We start from the raw sequence: 19,931 nt of genomic DNA on the forward strand, positions 1-19,931 counted from the left end.
ATATATATATATTAAAAGGGATTGAAAAGATTTGAGTGCTCGTATACAGATAATGTGTCGGCACAAATCTTAAGGCAATGTAACAGCCTAAGAAGCAGCAAAGTGGGCCTACCGAAAGTTTTGTAATGAGCAAAGTTTTGAAAATAGAACCGGACATTAAACCGATAGTAAGAGAGATTCAAGGTTCAAAAGTTAAACCGGGGTTGAACCGAGGTTCAACCAAATGACCAAGTAAATTATAAATATATTTAAAAATGATAATAGATGGGTTTTACATAACACTCAATTCTTATGTATTTAAATATCTAACACCTAAAATTCAATTTTGACCTGTCATTTTATCTGTGCATGGATACAATAAGGTATAAATGTTAAAAAATAGAGTTTAGGTGTTAGATATGTAAATAAATAAAATTGGGTGGCATGTATGTAAATTGAATTTTTTTTTGTAATAGTTAAGGTTTGATGTTATATGAGTGATTTGGGTGGAATAAAAGTACAAAAATAGAGTTTAGGCGTCATATATGTAAATTACATAAAATTGATGGTTGCTTTTGGTTCTTTTTAAACACTGGGAGTCGTTCTATATACGTGTCGTTGTAGTATGATTCCCTTTTTCAAATAAATCATTCTCTCAGTTCATATGAATGATCCAAAAATGAGAGAAATCATAAAAGACGGGATATACGATGAAAAAAAATAAACAAATTTTAAAAAGAAATAAAAAGGGCTTATGTATACGTTCGAACATAATCGGTTCGAAATACGGTATCCACGAAGAAAACCCCCACATAAGGTACACAACCAGAAAACGAAAATAAACATACCTATTTTATTAATTACATGTTAGGGGATACCCAAAAATACTCTCGATAAAATGAGTATTGCTTTCACTATAATAATCGGTAAATAGATCGCCAAAATGATGGTTATCTCACAGGAACATCCCGATTCTTTCAAAGCTCCCGTTAAGCCAAATGACAGAGAGTGAATCACTCAAATCCCAAATTGATAGCGGCTCATACGAGGCCTACAAAATAACCTATGATTAGTCAGTCTCTAGCCAGTTGGTCTTCAATCAATTAAACTTTGATCGGTCGGTCTCAGGTCATTTGTGTGCGACCTTCCTCCTTCGAATGTCCATGTATTCTTTTCATGACGAGCCCTATATTCTCTTCTTTAAAATATCTCATGTTCACTTATCCATTGTCTCCTCAAATACATTCATCTCAATATTCATTTTAACAATACATAATATTTATATACCATTTAGACCACAAAATAATGTCTTAAATTTTCAACTTCATTTTTTAGAAATTAATTTAAATTTATTTTGGACATTTTTAAAATATTATTTAACTTGAAACTCAAAACCAAATTTTGAATTACTTAAGCCTTCGACTAAAATAAAACTTATATAAATTAAATTAAAAAATATTTAAATTTCTCAATTATATTTCTAATTAGCCAAATTATATTTTGGGCCCATATAAAAACTTATCTTTTCAAGAAAAAAAAAATACAAAATAGTGTTGTAAGAGTTCTAAAACTATGATTAATAGAATAAATAAATCATACATTTTAACTTATTCATCATGATATGAGGTTTTTTTCTTCTTATTTTGGTCATGCATAGTCATGACCAGAAGGATGACGAGCAGACGTACGAAGGACAGCGTGAATCTCATCATGCAACTGAACGTACGGTCAAATGTGATCCACGTCGTCGTTGGCACGTCGAGCAAACCCAACATATTATTTTCTCAAAGATAAAACATAGTTGATGAAATAATGATGACGTGGCAAGGTGATTTCCATGCGTGGAGACATTTTTGTAGGGGTTTTATTTATTATTTATTTATCTATTGAAAATTTTACAAACATATCCCACAACTTTCATGTATTCACATGTCCTAACACGTGAAATTTGATATTTACATTTATAACGCCTTCATGTCACAAATCTATATGAAAATGTGTATTTCACTTTTAAAAATATTGTCAAGACAACCCTTTTATGTGAATTTAAAAATTTTGGTATCCATATAAATGTACTTGTTTGTGTTAAACATGTAGATACATACAAATTTTATGGTATATTTGTAAATGCCTGATTTTTAATATTTTTTATGGTAAATCTGTAAATCCCCGACTTTTGTTTTATTATTATTTTTTTTTTAAACGTCTTTTTTAAAATCATTAGCAATTTCAGTTTGAAATGCAAAATTATTTTTTGCATAATTCATGTATATACATATTCATCAAGAGAATCATTATTTGGTCCGGTGGGCCCCAAATAACACTTCCCCCATTTCGATCGAGACTCAGGTGTGCTTTAATTGAGCTGAAAAGCCCGCGCCACAGGATTTGAACCCCCGACCCAAAAGACTTATGTCAGAGGTCACACCAATGAACCGGGACGTGAAACACTCATGCATATATATATATATATATAATAGAAGCTGCATTTGCATACATGCCAACCAATTCCGACGTATTCACCTCCACATCTAATGCTTGAATTTTATTTTTACATTTAAACACCAAATCTTTCATATGACATCAAAAACACCATTATTTTAATTTTAAAAAAAATTAAATGCACATTTTCGTGCATAAGGTGGTTTGTATGCAAAAAATTTATGTTTGGATGTTAGATATGTAAATACATAAAAATTGAGTGGTAAGCGTGTAAATCTTCCTCAATAGAATTGCTTATTGCAATTTTTTCAAGCAAGCATAGACATTAAAGTACAGTGGAGAGAGAGGATAAATATATACCATACATTTCTTATGATGATAAGCAGCAGCAGCAATAGGACTAAATAAATATGGGGATTTACATATATACCATACATTTCTTATGAATTTACATATCTAACATTCAAGCTTCAGTATTTACATGCATAACACTCAAATATTTAATATCACATAAAAAAAAATATAACTTCACTTAACTTCTAATGGAAGTTAAATACTTCTTTCCAAGCCAAAGTTTGTCACACCAAAGTGCTATAAATGTAAATATCAAAGCTCAGGTGTAGATATGCAAATACACTAGAATTGTTCGGTATGTACGCAAATTTCCTGAAATGTAAATGAGTTTCCGTTAGCTCATGGCCTATGCTGATGTCCAATAGACTCCTCTGTATGTGGACCTGCTAATATCAAAGCTATTTACATGCCTACCAACCCAATTCCTATGTATTTACACAACTAACATCAAAAACTTTACTTTTTTTACTTTTATACCACCCAAGTCTTTCATATCACAAAGAAAAATATCACTATTTTGACTTGTAAAATATAAAATGCACCTTTTAATACAGAGGTAAGGTGGCAAGGTGGCATATATGTAAAAGTTGAAGTTTAGGTGTTGGTATGTATGTAAAGTTTCCTTAATATTATTGTTATAGGGGAACCTGACATTAGAAATGAACTATTTAAGCAAATAATAGAAACCTCGGGTCTATCTGAGGCAGCTGCAACTTATTAAAAAATAGTTGTGAAACTGCTGAAAAGTAATTCTGATGTTCAAAAAGTTGCGATGGCTATTACTCTTTTCTTAAAAAAAATAAAAAAAAGTCAGACGCAGTTAGAAAGCTGTCGTCGTTACACCTAACCAATATAGGTGGGAAAACGCAGATTTCAGCTGCAACTTTTTCAAAAAAACTGTCAAAACACAATTTACCTATACAGACATAACTGTCGTGCAGTACCGCACCGCCACCGCATCACCTCCTCAAACAGACCCTTCAACTGACAATCTCAACTTGATTATATGTTTGGCGAGGATAGGTTGTGGAAAGTAAAATTTTCATTACCGCGAATTTTCGATAAAATATTCCAAAACTAGCTCATGAACCAAACATCTCAATCTAACAAGTCTCCGGGCTATTTCTAAAAATAACACTGAAGTGATAATCGACAGTTAAAAAGCTTATGCAATTGCATCAAATGCGTCATTTTCAAAAATTGATTAACAACAACTATGTATATAGGGTAACCCTAAGAGGAAAAACTACAAGCAAATGAGACCTGCATAAAGCATTCAATCTATAATCAACAGTGCAAAATTTTAATTCACAATTTAACCCCTTCAATTAAAATTTTAATTACAATGTATAAATATTCATGAAATAATCAAACCATCTAAAATATTACACCCTCAGACAATAAACATAACTATCATACCTATCAAAACAATAAAGTGGTACATCTGTAAAAATTGAAGTTTAAGTGTTAAATATGTGAAGTGTGGCAAAACCTCCTCACATTGCAACTTTACTCTTGAGAAAACTCAATTGCATAAGAGAAAGAGATAAAGAAACTGCTTGAGCATTTTAACCAGAGCAGAAAATCAGAGGTTAATGTGAGGTTAGATTAACCTTAGGTAGATTTGGAAGACTTGGACTTCTTTGCAGGTCTATTATTGTGGATGTATGATTCAGCATTGATATTGCCTTGATCTTCATGCTTTTTAAATTCCTTTGTTTTTTCCTGCATTTGACGCAAGTGAGACTAACTGTAAGAAACTTTGGGTTGAGCGGGCATGTTGAAAAAAAAAGGGGGGCATTTACATAAATAGCACCCAAGTCCTATGTATTTGCATATCTAGCACCTAAACTTTGATTCTTACATCTATACCACCAATATCTTCCACATCACATAAAAAATACCACCATTTTTAACTTTTTAAAAATGAAATACATCTTTTCATGCATAGGTAAGGCGGCATTTACGTAAAAATTGTGGTTTTGGTGTTAGATATGTAAATACACAAGAATTAAGCGGTATGTATGTAAATCTCCCATAAAACATACATAACACCTTCAAAAGGTTTGAAGTAGAACAGTAAGCAAACAAAAGCAGCTAAAATTTGTAAAAATGAAGCGTTCTAGAGCGGAATTATAATCCACTGACTTTCTCTTCTTAAAAATTAAATTTTTATAACTACTAATTATAGGTGGAGTTATAAAGCCCACTAAATATAGTTATAAAATTTACATACATAGCACACAATTCTTATGTATTTAAATATGTCACAGCTAAACTTTCATATTTACACTCCTAGCACTCAAAACTTCAACATTAGCACTATTACCACTTTTTAAAAGTGAAATCCACCCTTTTTCATGCATAAGCACCAACGTGCTATTTGTGCAAATATGAAAGTTTACGTGTGAGATATGTAAATACATAGAAATTATGTGCTACTAATGTAAATTTCCCTTTATATTTTACTTATCCTGCTTTGATTACTTAGATTGTTATTTCTGATGGTCTCTGGTAACTACTACGACTTGGAAAAAAAAGGGGCATTACATACATACCACCTAATTCTTATATACTTACATATCTAACACCTAAACTTTACTTTTTTACATTCTAGCTCCATGGCACCGAAAATGTCTCAGGGCTCAAGTGATTCACCGAAGCGATGAAACCTTGAAAGCTGTTTTTCAAGTGTCAATAGCGGGACGTTCTTTCAATCGGGGAAGGTTTTTGGTGACAGAGTTGAGGTCTCGGCTCCCCCGACAAATCTCTCGTATCACATAAAAAATAAGGTCATTTTAATTTTTAAAAAGTGAAATACACCTATGTAAAAATTGAAGTTTAGGTGTTAGATATGTAAATACATAGGAATTAAATGGTAAGAATGGTAGTAAATCTTCCAAAAAAGAAACGCTCAGAAACCTTTAAAGACTTGGCTATAACAGCCACATCATGCTTCTCATTAGCTTCCTTCTTATCATTAATGGTGAGTTCCTGCAACACAATAGAAAGCGGCTTGGAATTAATTTCTGGAAGAAGAATAAAATTGCAATTTTGATAATTTTAAAAACTTCTCATAAATGTCCAAACCTTAGGCGGGATAAATGCGGCCGCTCTCTTTCTCTTGTTTTCGGCAGTCATCTCCGCCTGCTTCACCTGTTTCTCTTGCCACTTCTTGGCAAATTTCTTTTTGTCGCTCAAGAAATACTCGCCACTCTCAAGTTGCAGGTCGATCTGTAACAAAATAGTTCAAGTAAAAACTCTAATCATATTTATAATGGCATTTTAGTCCGAGAGTCTATACAAGTGCTAGAGGATGATTGTCAACAAATTGCTGCACTCTTGAATAGCAAATTAATAATAATAAAAAAAAAGTTTAAATAGATTATGACGACTAAGTTTTAATAAAATTTCATAAATTATTTATTACAAATGAGCACAAAATTAGAAAAATGGATGCAAAAATAGCCTATTGGTTGGAAACTTGCAATCTCATATATTTCAGCTAAGAATTTAAAACTTACTCGGGAGAAAAAAAAACATGATTGAACACTCATTAGTTTCCCGAAAAGCTAAACAATAAGATGAGCGGTACCCAAGATTTGCAAATATTTGCATTTGATTAGACAAGTAGCAAAGATAATACTGCAAATCTCCTTAAAATGATTTTAACAATTAGAAAAGAAGATCAGCAAAGGCAAAGGAATCATATAAAGCTGAATGGCCCAGACTGGATTTATTGGCCAAAACCGAGAAATCGAATTGAACCGAACCGAACAAGTCAGGTTGATTTGGTTCAATTTCAAAAAAGTACATCGATGTTTGGTTGAAACATTAATGTTCGGTTGATATGCGAGTGTGTGTGTCTGGGGGGGTTGCTTAAATGTAAAAATTGAAATTTAGGAGTTCATATGCGAGTGTGTGTGTAAATTTCCTATATTTTAATTGCACGAAAAAAACCAAAGAATATTGTATATGCAATATTTGATTAAAAATAAAAGGATGATTCATGAAATTAAATTGTTATACATTTAAGATATATAATTTATAACATTTGTTCATAATAAAACTCTAACAAACAATTAAATTTCATCTTATTCATAACCAAATAGTTTAAACTGAATTAAACTTTGGTTCGGCGATTGGTTTTTATCAAACTTTTGAATGGTTCGGTTTTACAAATTTTGGATTTTGGTTGCGATCAGTTTGACCAATTTGCTAACAGATTCATCCAAACCGACAAAATACTCACTCCTACACAGTTGAGATAAGGTTGGCAACACTAATTAATTTTTTAATTGAATAAAATTATTTACAATGAGAGATACCAAAATGGTAATCGGCAATTTCAGAAGAAGAGTTGAAACTTTCAAGTAAATCCATTTTACTCCATCTAGCAGAAAAGAAAGAAGAAAAAACAAAGCATGGAAAGCAATCATTTAACCTTGCTTGGTTGTTGGGGAGGAGGGAAAGGAGTATAAGGTTTCTTCTCCTTGCTCTTCACATTTTTTTGCTTAACATTCTTCCTGCAAAAAAAAATTAAAAAAAAAGTTCGAAAAAATAAATTTGTTTGAAATAATTTTTTTTTTACATAAACGAGTAAATTGCCAAAATAGCCCCCCAATTATTTATATGGTGTCATTTTAGTCTGAGTCCATAAATATGTCAAATTCATCCACAGACTTCTTTAATTTGAGATAAAATAGTCATCTAGGGACTAAATTGACACTTGTATAGACTCTAGAACAAAAATGACCCCCTACCATGAATCAATGGACTATTTTGTCATTTCTTTCAAAAAAAGGAAATATTTACATACGTACCACTCAATTCTTATGTGTTTGCATATTTAACCCCTAAACTTCAATATTTACATATATGCCACCTCATCTATACATGAAAACGCAAATTTCACTTTTTGAAATTTAAAATAGTGGTACTTTGGATGTGATACGAAAGATTTGGTGGTAAAAATGTAAAATGTAAAACTTAGGTGTCATATATGAAAATATATAAGAATTGCGCCGTTAAGTGTTCAAAAAACAAGTTGAAGTGTTTCGAGTGCATAAAAGCCACTGAAGTCCATACTTCTTGAACTTCGGGAGAAACCGATCCCAATTCTCATTGGCAAGGGCAGGATTTTTGGCAAGTTCACGTTTCATTAAAAGAGTCTGTCTTCGGAAACAAAAAAAACATTCAACAATAGTGAAATTTCATACTGCAGCATTTCAGTAACAAAATAATCCAAAGTTTCACCTTAATGTGGTAGACAGGATGCAGAGCATTCTGAATACAGTCTTCTACAATCCTTCGAACCTGTTTGTAGAGGAAATAAAACCTATGTTTAACTCTAAATTTTATTCGTGCTGGTATAACAACACCGACATATATATATATATATATATATATATATTCGTAAAGAAGAATAGAAAAATTTACATATGTAGCACAGAATTCTTATGCATTTACATATCTCACAGAAACTTGGGTTTTTTAAATCTATGTATGAAAATGTGTATTTTCACTTTTAAAAAGTGGTAAGTATTATATTTTATGTTATATTAAACATATGATTGCTTTGTGTGTAAATATGAATATTTAGGAGTGAGCTATGCAAACATATATGAATTGTGTGCTATCTATGTAAATGCCCCAAAAGAATATGCTAAAGAAATACCTGGACTAGAACATAGCACCCAGTCAAAATCTCAATGGCCTGAAGCATATGCATTAGTAAAATGAGAAATACAAATAGAACATTTAAGCTAAACAAATTGCATGAACATAAATAAAATATAATATGTTACGAACTATGGCAGCATTGAAAGAAGTGGCACACCTTGAGTGTGGAAAGGTTAGGGCCTAAAAGGCGCTCCCGTCGTCTGACAAATCGTTCCTGCAAGAAAAAAGATTAAATGCATCTTTTTCTTTAATTACAAAACTACCTACCTTTTCAAGACCTAAAACACCCCATGCACCCTTCAGTAATATAATCAATCTATCCAAATATAATTAATAAAAATGTAATTAAATATGAAAACGTGTGCAAAACGAGCAACACAGTGCAAAAAAACATGCTGTGTAAAATAAATGTAACGTGGATGTAATTGTTTCGAAGAAAACACTATAAATGAATGAATTTGACATAAATAAATCATAAATTGCATAAATAATAATATAATAATAAATTACAATAATAACATAACTTGCCATAATCATATAAAGACAAAAAATGACATCAGATGAATATCACATTTTTTTCTGAAAATCGAATAAAAATGACATTTAATGAGTATTCTCAAAATCAAATAACAAATGATATTAAAGTTTGCCGATAAATATAAGCATCAATCAATAAAACCTAAATATTCTCTTTACAAAAGCCTAAACCTAAGCTGCAAATATCAGTCCACTGAACCAGATTGTCAGAAGTGAAAGAAAGGAGAGGACAAGCCGTAGTTGTTCTTCAGTTCAAGATGAGGCCACTCTTTACTTTAGAATGATTGTAAATCAAGAACTCTATTTATAATCATGTTGATGGCTTATTCTCAACAAAGAGATGAGATATCTCCATGTAAAATTAATTGAAGCTTTATAATTTTGAATTTTTTTATTGATTAAAGATTTTTCTTCAACAAAACATTATAATTTTAACATGGCGGAAAATTGAGAGATGTATAAGGCATTAGCCCCAATTTTACAAAAAATGGCTATCAAAATTTGAAGATTGATTTGTAATGCTATTGGATGTGAAAGAAAATAGAGTTTCTTCGATAAGGTTAATTTATTATTTTTAAATATAAAAAATAATTCATATATTTTATGCATTTTATTTTTTTATAAATTCAAACAAATAAGATAATTTTGTTCGATCAAAAGCACTTAAATAATGTTCATGAAGTATGAACAGGTTGTAAAAGAAAATTTAATTTGAAATATGTTAATAATACAATTAGTTTGGATTCTATTGATACAAATTTTAAGTAGAAAATAGGAGAAATAGAGGATGTTGGTGGGCAACTATTTGTCAATAAAGATCCCGCTTAGAGATAAATTGAGAAGGCGTAACAAAAAGTTGAGAGAAGTTGAGCTACAAAGCTTAATAATATAAAAAAAGGGGGGGTTCATCCACAATGAAAATTAGTTCAACTCTATCTGAATGCACATCAATTGATCAAGTACAAAAAAAATGAGAATGACTCGCAAAAAGAACAAAAAGAAGAAGATGATGATTTTGAAGAAGAAAAAGTTCTACTTCTAGGAGAGAGAGAATATGTGAATGAAAATATTGATGATGACAAATGAATTCGCATTAGTTTGCTTTATGAAACTTGATAATTTATTTAATTAAATTTAGCCTTTTTATGAATAAAATCGTTTTTATGCTATCTTCAATTTTTAATTTCTTATAGAAACCTATCATTGTAATTTTAAACTTTAATAATTTATTAATTCCTATAATAATAGAAATAGATAGAAGTTTCAACTGCTGGTTCACCTTTGAGGTTTGTCAATAAGTTAGAAAAATACATGACATTTTTTTTCTATTTTATATAAAGGTTTAAGTAATCTAATAAATACTCCATATTTTATACTTTTCAATATAAGTATCATTATATTAATAATTTTATAGAAGGTACGAGTGATTTAACTGATAAACGTATTGCTTCGCTTTACACATTCCGTATAGAAGAAAAAAAAGCTTTGTTTGCAATGCATTTTATTGATGTCATTTTATGACAAATGATGAATAAATATTCTTTGATATGGAAAAAAAAAATCTTTAGATTCAAATTGCAAAGCATGAATACCACAATGGATTATGCCTCAATTGGATCTTCCCCATTTCACATTATTTTGGTCTATCTTTTCATTTATTTTACAAATTCCTAGAAATGTAATATCTTTCTATTCAACTTATTTCTACATAAAGACGTTATCTTGATCCATAAAATACTGCCACACTGCTATCCAGCATTATAAAAACTTTCAATCCACTTGTACCTGCATATTGAGGTTGTCTGCCTCTCTAGATCATAGAAGTTCTAAGTAGTGTCCTCGCCTACTAACAACTTAAAATAGTACGCAACCTACACTGCCCTTCTAATCAAGCCCAACTTATTTGTAGAAATTGAATTCAAGAGCTTCAATTTGCTCCATTTATTTGAGGTTGGTATGATTTATTTATTCTCTAAATTTATTTTAATAAACAATGTCACCCTCAATCATTTGAGACCAATGTATTAGATCCATTAATCATAAAAATTATTATTAGAAGATTTTATACCATTGCAAGTTCCTCTCTTTGCCAAATCAACGTGCAACTTTATTAGCAATACAAGCATGAAGAAAAAAAGTAATACTGAGGACTTCAACGTAAAAATGTCATAAATTCCAGCAAACATCAAATTTTGATTAAAATTTAAATTTACAAAGCAGTTAAGTTCATTTCAATGACTCCTCGCCATCCATGAAATCTGAATATGCATGCTCATCAAGAGGCCTTTAATATCAAGACAATATAAACTCATCAAATTTGTTGATTATAAGATTTTAGTAGTATAGTGAAGTTTCTAACGGGCCTGTCAAAATAATTGTGATTTTTATGCATACAAAAATGAAATTGAAAATACCATTTAGAAACAAATCAAATTTTCACAATGGTTATATAAAAAAATATTTGCATTCTATAAGAAGACAAATAAAGTACCTTGTTCCTTACAAGGTTTCCAATCTTAATGACGTCACAGTTCATTTCATCGTTCAGTATTTTAATGGCCTGCAATAATAGAATTTTGGTTTTAACACCAATGAGCATAAATAAATTTTAAAAAGATTAGCATACAATACCAAAATAACCATAAAATCCCAAGCAAGAAAAATTTCGAGCAATGGACTAAGAAAATATATACAAACTTCAAAAAAAATACAAATTTAAAATACCTGGGGTGCAGGAACACTTCGTGATAAAAGCTTGAGAAGATCCCTAGCTTTGACAATAATGTATGGATCCCTGGTCTTCCGAGTTGTTGATACAGTCATCGAACCCTCAACCTGAAGAAAACAATTTCAAATTGGAACGTTAAATAACAAAAGTTGTATAACGTTAAGAAATTAGGATCCTAGTATTACATATGTTGTGCATAAGAAACATTACTTCAAATAAATTTTAAATAAATTAAATTGAAGGCAATAAAACTAGATTAAAACGTCAAAATGAACTGCAAAAATTGGAAACTCTATATAGAAGAAACAACAATAAACCTTCAATTAAAACTGAGCCAACTTACCAAATTGAGCTCACACGCAATGTCATACTCTTTCAAAGCACGTTTAACAATGGGCCATGCCTCTTGCAAGTATTTCTCTGAAAAAAGTAACTTAAATATAATCTTAGATATAAAATTGACAAAGCCAAAGTTGTTATAACGGTAGCAGAGTAGGCTGACATAATAAAGAATGTGATGTAAAACAGTAAATTAGATTCACGGAATTGAACTAAAGTTTTAATACAAGAAAGGTCTACCCTAGTGATTAGTAAGTGGAATAAATTAACAGCTAAAAATCCTTCAAAACACGAAACAAACCATGCAAAGTGCTGTGTAGATTAGCAGAGTTGCAAGCTAAGGATAGATCAGCAAAAGACACTTGAGACATGAAAGAAATTCTAAAATGTGGACTAAAGTCCACTATAGAACACTCCACTTAAACTTAAAAGAACAAGAAATTGAAAAAAACTATGTTGTGGTCAAACAATTTCTTTTCACAGAGCGAAAGATTATAGCATACAATACTCTACGGACTAATAAAGCCAAAATTTATTCAGTAAAATGTAGAGCTACTAATAAATCTTATTGACAACTCATTATGAGCAATATAAACAAGAGCAAGCCCCCATCAGTTTTACTCATTGCATCACATAGCTTAAAAGATGCAAGAAGAACTTGCAAAAAAATCAAAACACACTTTTACAGGTTAATGGAAAAGGGGCATTTACATACACACCACCCAATTCTGACGTATTTACAAATCAAACACCTAAACTTTACTTTTTACATTCATACCACCAAAATCCTTCATATCACATCAAAAATACCACTATTTTAACTTTAAAAAGTGAAATACAGCATTTCAAGCATAAACAAGGTAGCATAGATTTAAAAATTGAAGTTTAAGTACACACAAGTAAATATATAAGAATTGAATGGAGTGAATGTGAATCCCTCAGTGGAGAAATAATGGTGACCCTACTAATAGCATTCCATGCTGTAACATGAGATAGCTATAATCCTTTTAGATAACAAAAAAGCAAATCAACATGGTTAGGGAAAAGATGAAAATTAAAGATGAAGGGGCTGCAAGTTAAACCCAGATAAATTAAATCCAAGGGGAGTTAAATCAAGAAAACTATTTGGCCAATCTGAAAAAAAAAAAATCCTGAAAAGCTATCTGACATTCTTTTCAGGATACAGAATTTAAATGAGTATGAAATTTAACCAGGAACCTGCTTTATCATGGATCATTAATTTACTCTAATTAGTTCAACTAATCACTCTATCACTTGAGCATTGCAATTTGGTTTGATTATTCTCCTATCAATTATTAACAAATAATCAATCATTTATCTATAAAAATCTCAATTAGTTTATCGCTCATTGCATTGATTAATGCTATAATAATAATAATTAAATAAATAATTACCCTAATTGCATTAACCATTTCCTCGCTTCCTTCTTCAACTTCTGTCATTTCCATCGAGCCAATCACTTGTCATCTCGTCTCTTGCCCACTCACTCTCTGTCCCCTTCGAGAATCTTAAAATGCAACTAACACAATCATTTATCTAAAAAAATTCAATCATCTGTATATGAAAATCTATACAAATAATTAATCATTTATCTATCAATTATTAACAAATAATCAATCATTTATGTATAAAAATCTCAATCAATCTATCACTCAATGCATTGATTAATGATATAATGATAATAATGACCCTAATTGCATTAAACATTTCCTCACTTCCTTTTTCCACTTCTTTCATTTCCCTCTAATCAACTGCTCGTTATCTCATCTTACGCTCTCGCTCACGCTCTGTGTCCCTCTCGAGAAAATTAAGATGCAACTAACACTACCCATTCTTCATTTTAAGGCCTACTTGCTTTTTTATCATATTCAAAGTTTCTTTAATCCACATCATAAGAGAGACTTAGCATTCCCTTATTTTCCTTGAAAATCGATTTGTATCAAACATGCATGATATTTCTATTTTATTTTTATGATGTGTTATGTGATATTTTTTCATGATATTTGTAATTATATATGCAGTGTACATGTGATTAGCCAACTTGGGGAGCAAAATATAACCGACACTCAGGCATCAATTATGGGCAACCAGGCACTCGGAACCAGAGAACAAGATGCTTACGCGCTTGGAACTAGAGGATCGGGAGCCTAAGCACCCGGAACAAGAGAAGCATGCACTTTGGCACCAGTTCTGGGCATTCAGATCCAAAGGTTGGAGCGTCATTTCTGGGCACCCTATGCGCCAGTTCACACACTCTCATTCACGTCGTTTCGCATCAAAGGGGCTAAAAATTGTCTCATACGAACCACAGAAGAAGGAGGAGAGGATTGAAGACCAACTACAAAGAGGAGTACTCGAGAGCAGTAGGAGCATTTCAAATGAGGAACACGAAGAAGTGTTGTCGGTGTGAGCAAGTATTCTCCTAAGTGAGAACAAGTGTAAGTGTAAGTGTGTATCCATTTATGTACTCAAAATGGTGTAAAACTCAAGGATTCCATTGTAATTTCTTGTCAATCAGTGAAGAACAATAGTGAGATCATCTAACTTTTTAAAACTTTGATTTTGCAATGAAATTTAGGTTGTGTTCAACCAGGATGAGTATGACATAAACTTCTCCCTCCTTTGTCATACTCATCCTGGTTTCTGTTTGGACACCTCCATTCGCATTGTTTCGTGCAAAGGGGTTAAAAATTGCCTAATACGAACCACAGAGGAAGGAGAGGGCCGAAGAACAATGACAGGGAGAAAGAGAAAACTTGGGAACAATCGGAACATTTCAAAGAAGGAATCAAGAGAAGTGTTGTGAGTGTGGCGAGTGTAATCCTAAGTGAGAAAAAACTTGGGAACAGTCGGAACATTTCAAAGAAGGAATCCAGAGAAGTGTTGTGAGTGTGGCGAGTGTAATCCTAAGTGAGAAGTTTAAGTGTGTGTTTGTATTCAATTAAGTACTCAAAATAATGTAAAACTCAAGGATTTCATCGCAATTTCATGTGAATCAATGGAGAAGATTAGTGAGATCGTTCTAACTATGTTATAACTTTGATTTTGCAATGAAATTTATGTTGTGTTCAACCTTAATGAATATGATTTAAACTTCTCTATTCCTTTAAATGAATTATATGCAATTGGTGAAATCTTTGTTATGTGATTGTGTGTAATTTATTTATAAGTTAATAGTTTAACATTCTGCTTATAATTTACTATAAACTGACCACTTGGGTTGTTAAATTAGGTTGCGATCTAGTTACACGGGAGCTAGCTAGTGAAGCAATTAGGTTAACCTAAACTGCTCTATGAGAATAAAAAATATTGTTATTAGATGATGTAATTGTGTAGGAAAATTTATAAATACGAGGATTTTTGCATGTTGAGTAGAATAATTGTAATATGAAACACCCTCCATCATTCAATTTTTACATACATAACACCTTAACTTCAAGTTTTACATACATGTCACCTAACCTATCCATGAAATGGTGCATCTCAAAATTTTGAAAGTAAAAAGGGTGATTACTTTGATGTAGTAAGAAAGATTTCGGTGGTATAAATGTAAAAAAGTAAGGATTAGGTGTAAGATATGTAAATACATACAAAAGATTTAATGACTTTAAAAAAATTAATTGGCAAGATTAAAGTTAAAACTTGCCGGAAACTAGCTGCCAAACAGACCGAGAAAGAGAGTGTTAGCAACGAACTAAATGATATCGAAAATACCAACCCATTAACGACCACTGCAATTAAACGATAGACAGCAGAGAGCACAAAATCACACTAGGAAAAACAAAATACAAATTTTTTTCTCTCAATAACAAGAGATGAGTATAGCATTCTACCTCTGTACTGAGGGAAGAGCGTTGAGAAAGAACTAACTTCAAGCATCCCAGTCTCATTCCACGATGGATCAAACTTCTCAACCTTCCAGTGATCGATATTAGGGTCCTCATCCCACGGCTTCGGCTTGTCGTGCTTTCCCTTGTGTTTCTTCCCCTTCTTCTCTGCCTCAAGTCCATCGCCGCCGCCTTCCATCGCAGTACAAAAGTGGTGTTTGTGGAATCAAGGGCCTAAATGGCAACAGATTAGATTGAAGCTGTTTGGTAACCGGTTTTAAGCAGGATTTAAGCTAAATCCTGTCAAACAGTAACAAGCGCCTCCGTAAATCCCAAAAAACCGATTCGTGATAAATCCTGTGAATCGGTGGATTTAGTAAATCCGCGACAAGCGGAGGGGAAGCGTGGCGGGAACAGGCTTACCTTCGTCAATGCTTTCTGGTGGGAGCGGAGAGGAATGATGAGAAAGATGGGGGGTTTCGGTGGTCTCTGTAAGCCGCAATCTCGTCGTTGCCTTCACAGCTAGCTCTCGTGGCGACTGTATCACGAAGGCAATGGTGTCGAGCGAAGCCGGTTGAGGGGGAGGAGGGAGGCGAGGGTTTTGGGCAAGAGCGGAGGAGTGGGGATGGGCATGTGGTTTTAATTTAATTTAATTTAATTTAATTTAATTGACTAGTAATTAATAATTGATATTTAATGCATATTTTATGAAATTATTTGTAATTAGATAAATTTAAATGTTATTTTTTAGTTGTTAATTAACTAATATAAATATATTTAAAATAAAGTTTATTTAATAAAAAATTAAGTAATTCTTAAATTATATAAATAATAATTAATTAAAGTTAATTTATTGCTTAATAGGTAATTATTTTACAAAAAATATTAATTATTAATTGATTTAAATAATTATTACTTAATGTAAATATACCTTTTCGACTTTAAGGCTTTGGTGCTAGTTTATATTTTTTCTAATTTAATTTTTATATTTAGATATTTACTTGAATGAATTTTGTTAAATCTTTCTATACTATCAAACAATTTCTTAGGATTCACCAAAACTTATTTATGATAAAACCTACTTGCAACCAAACAACCACTTATGTTAGTAGGATTTAGTAAATCCTGTAAATCTCAAATTTAATAAATCCTGAAAGAGCTAAATCTTAAAAAAATATTTGACAGCGAATCTAATAAATTCAATTAAAACACGTGAAGCAGCTTGATAACTTATGTGAGAATTAAAATATTTTTTATGTTCGTTATAATAAAAAATTATTACTACAATTTGATTATTTTATTATTATGATAAAAATTAATTAATTAATTTAATTCAATTTAATATAAATTTTACCAATATTTATTGCACTGTTATTTATGCTCGTTGTACCAAGAATGGGTGGTTCCCTCTATGTAATCACGTTTAATCCCTATTCTTATTTATGAAGGGCCCTTAGTGTGTTGGGGGTGACTTCAATGTCATCACTAATGCCTCTAAAATGCTTGGGGGTGCCTCCTAATGTCAATGCCACGAAAGATTTTAATGAGACTACTTTGGATTGTAGGTTATCTGATATAGGTTTTATAGACCTTTTTTTCACTTGGTCGAATAAAGTGATATGCCAAGGATTATATCGCTTTCTGTTCAACACTGAATGATTTTCATTTTTGCCCTCGACATTGGTTTAAAATCTTAGTAGAACTCACTCTGACGATGTTCCCCTTCTTATGTATATAAAAAATAATCTAACTTCGGTCACTCCTTCAGGTTCCAAAACATGTGGATGAAACCCTCGTATTTTTTTATATTGTCACCATCAAGTGGAATGCTCCTCTTTTTCCTAATAATAATATCAAGGGGACGAATAAACTTGACTTAAAGGCTTAAAATGGCTCTTAAATAACAATATTTTAAAAATCTCTTCTTTAACATAAAAGAAGTTGAAGTAAAAGTAATTAATTTGGAAACTGAATGCCAAGCAAAAGAAAAGTTAATTCAAACCTAATTTAACTTAATGCTTTGATCCACTTGAGCTCTCTTCAAGATATGGAGGAAACATTCTAGAAACAAAAAGCTAATTGTAACTTTTTGAAAGCTGAACATAAAAATAACAAATATTTTCATTCTCTCATTAAAAAGAAAGAGCTTCCAATGTTATACTCAAAATTAAGAATTATGAAGATAATAGTTGATTGAAGAGGATAGTGAATTAGCTTCTCTTGTCATTGATTACTTCTCCTCTTTCCTTTGGAAGGAAGGTGTCCATGCCCCTATACTTGAATCTCATAGTAGCACTCCTATTATATCGACAAAAGATAATTTCTCCATCTGGAATCCATCTGAGGAAGATGAAATTAAGAACTATATTTTCTCTATGAATGCAAATTCTGTTGTTGGCCCTGATGGCTAAGCTGTTAAATTTTTACATAAATGTTGGACTATCATTAAGGCTGACTTGTTAGATGTTGTTTTGGAGGTTTTTTTAAACCTTTACCAAATTCTTTTTCTGTCACTTACTTTGTCCTAATCCCTAAAATCTCTGACCCAAAACAATAAAGCAATCTTCAAACCTATCAATATTTATTCGGTGTTTAATAAAATAATCTCTAAGCTTCTATCTTCCAAATTTGCCATCTTGCTCCTCTATATCATCTCTCCAAATCAAATTGGCTTTGTGAAAGATAGATATGTTATTGAAAATAATTTGTTGGTTAAGGAGCTCGTGAATGATCTTGACTAAAAATACAAATGGCACAATTTAATTCTTGAATTAGATATATCTAAAGCTTATAATAACCTAAATTGACGCTTTCTTCAACAAATTCTCAATCTCTTTGGATTTGAATAAGGTGGTTAACATTTTCTCTATTGCTTAAATGACAACAACTTCTTTATAATTATTAATGGTAAACCTAAGGGCTTATTTAAATCTCTTAATGACATTTGACAAGGAGAGCCATTGTCTTCAAGTATGTTTGTCATAGCCATGGAATTCCTATCTCGGGATCTCAATAAACTCTTAATTGAGAATTCTAATTTCTTTTTCGAACCTGGAGTGAAACACGAGGTCCCCATCCACTTGGGATTCTCTGATGATTTTATTATCTTTTGTGATAATCATCCAACTCTCTAACTCAAATACAAGACTTTCTTCAATATTTTCAAAATATAGTGGGCTTAACATTAATAAATTTAAAAGCAACTCCATTTGTGACAAATTCTTCCCTCTCTTCTCAATTATTTGCATAAAAAACATTTTCTCTTTCCTACCACAATCCCTCTCTTTTAAATATTTAGGGACCCCGATTTACAGAGGTAAGAAACAAATCTTCTTATTTGATGACATTATTGTTTATGTCAAGAGCTATATGCCAAGTTGGGAACAAACCTTTTTCTCTATGGGCGGGGGTCTTGCTTTAATTAAAAGTGTCATGTATTCGTGTCATGTCTAAATTAATTAATGATTTTAGCAAATTTAAGGCTTAAATCAAACTCATACCAATCAAAATTAAAATCTCAACTTAAATAAACTAATTCAAAATGAAACATAACTAAACTATAATCTAATTAAGTCACAAATTAAATCCTAAATAATCCATAATTCACCCAAATTTAAAATAAGCTCAATTTAATCAATATCTTAAATAATAAATCAATTTAGAATTTTAATTTAACTCACATCCAAAATTTTAATGTAAAAGCCTACACACACACAAACATTATATATATATATATATGGGGTGTGTGTGTGTGTGTGTGTGTGTGTGTGTGTGTGTGTGTGTGTGTGTGTGTGTGTGTGTGTGTGTGTGTGTGTGCGTTTGTCTGTCTGTATGTATATATGTATAATGGATCCAATGGTTGAGATTAAAAAGGATTTATTATATTCTTTCAATTTGATTTAATTGTATTTAATATTTTACTAAAAACTAGATTTTAAATAATTAAAAATCTTAATTGTTTAAAAAATATTTTTAACTAATGTTTCTCGTTTAGTAGTCACACGCGCGCGCCCGCCCCCCCG

General features: G+C 31.3%; 1 protein-coding gene across 1 annotated transcript; it reads right to left on the minus strand.

Annotated features, from left to right (window-relative positions):
* Positions 1-4,100: 4,100 nt before the first annotated feature.
* On the minus strand, positions 4,101-16,535 carry LOC110029483 (KRR1 small subunit processome component homolog). The gene is given in 13 exon segments (XM_020731795.1): positions 4,101-4,500; positions 5,698-5,769; positions 5,866-6,009; positions 7,220-7,301; positions 7,864-7,946; positions 8,032-8,113; positions 8,427-8,491; positions 8,615-8,671; positions 11,486-11,554; positions 11,719-11,829; positions 12,066-12,142; positions 15,916-16,143; positions 16,333-16,535. Coding segments are annotated over 12 exon segments (1,146 nt in total). The 5' UTR covers positions 16,109-16,143; positions 16,333-16,535; the 3' UTR covers positions 4,101-4,389.
* Positions 16,536-19,931: the final 3,396 nt, after the last annotated feature.

Source organism: Phalaenopsis equestris, unplaced genomic scaffold (genome assembly GCF_001263595.1).
Source record: "Phalaenopsis equestris unplaced genomic scaffold, ASM126359v1 Scaffold000002, whole genome shotgun sequence".
Taxonomy (NCBI): Eukaryota; Viridiplantae; Streptophyta; class Magnoliopsida; order Asparagales; family Orchidaceae; genus Phalaenopsis; species Phalaenopsis equestris.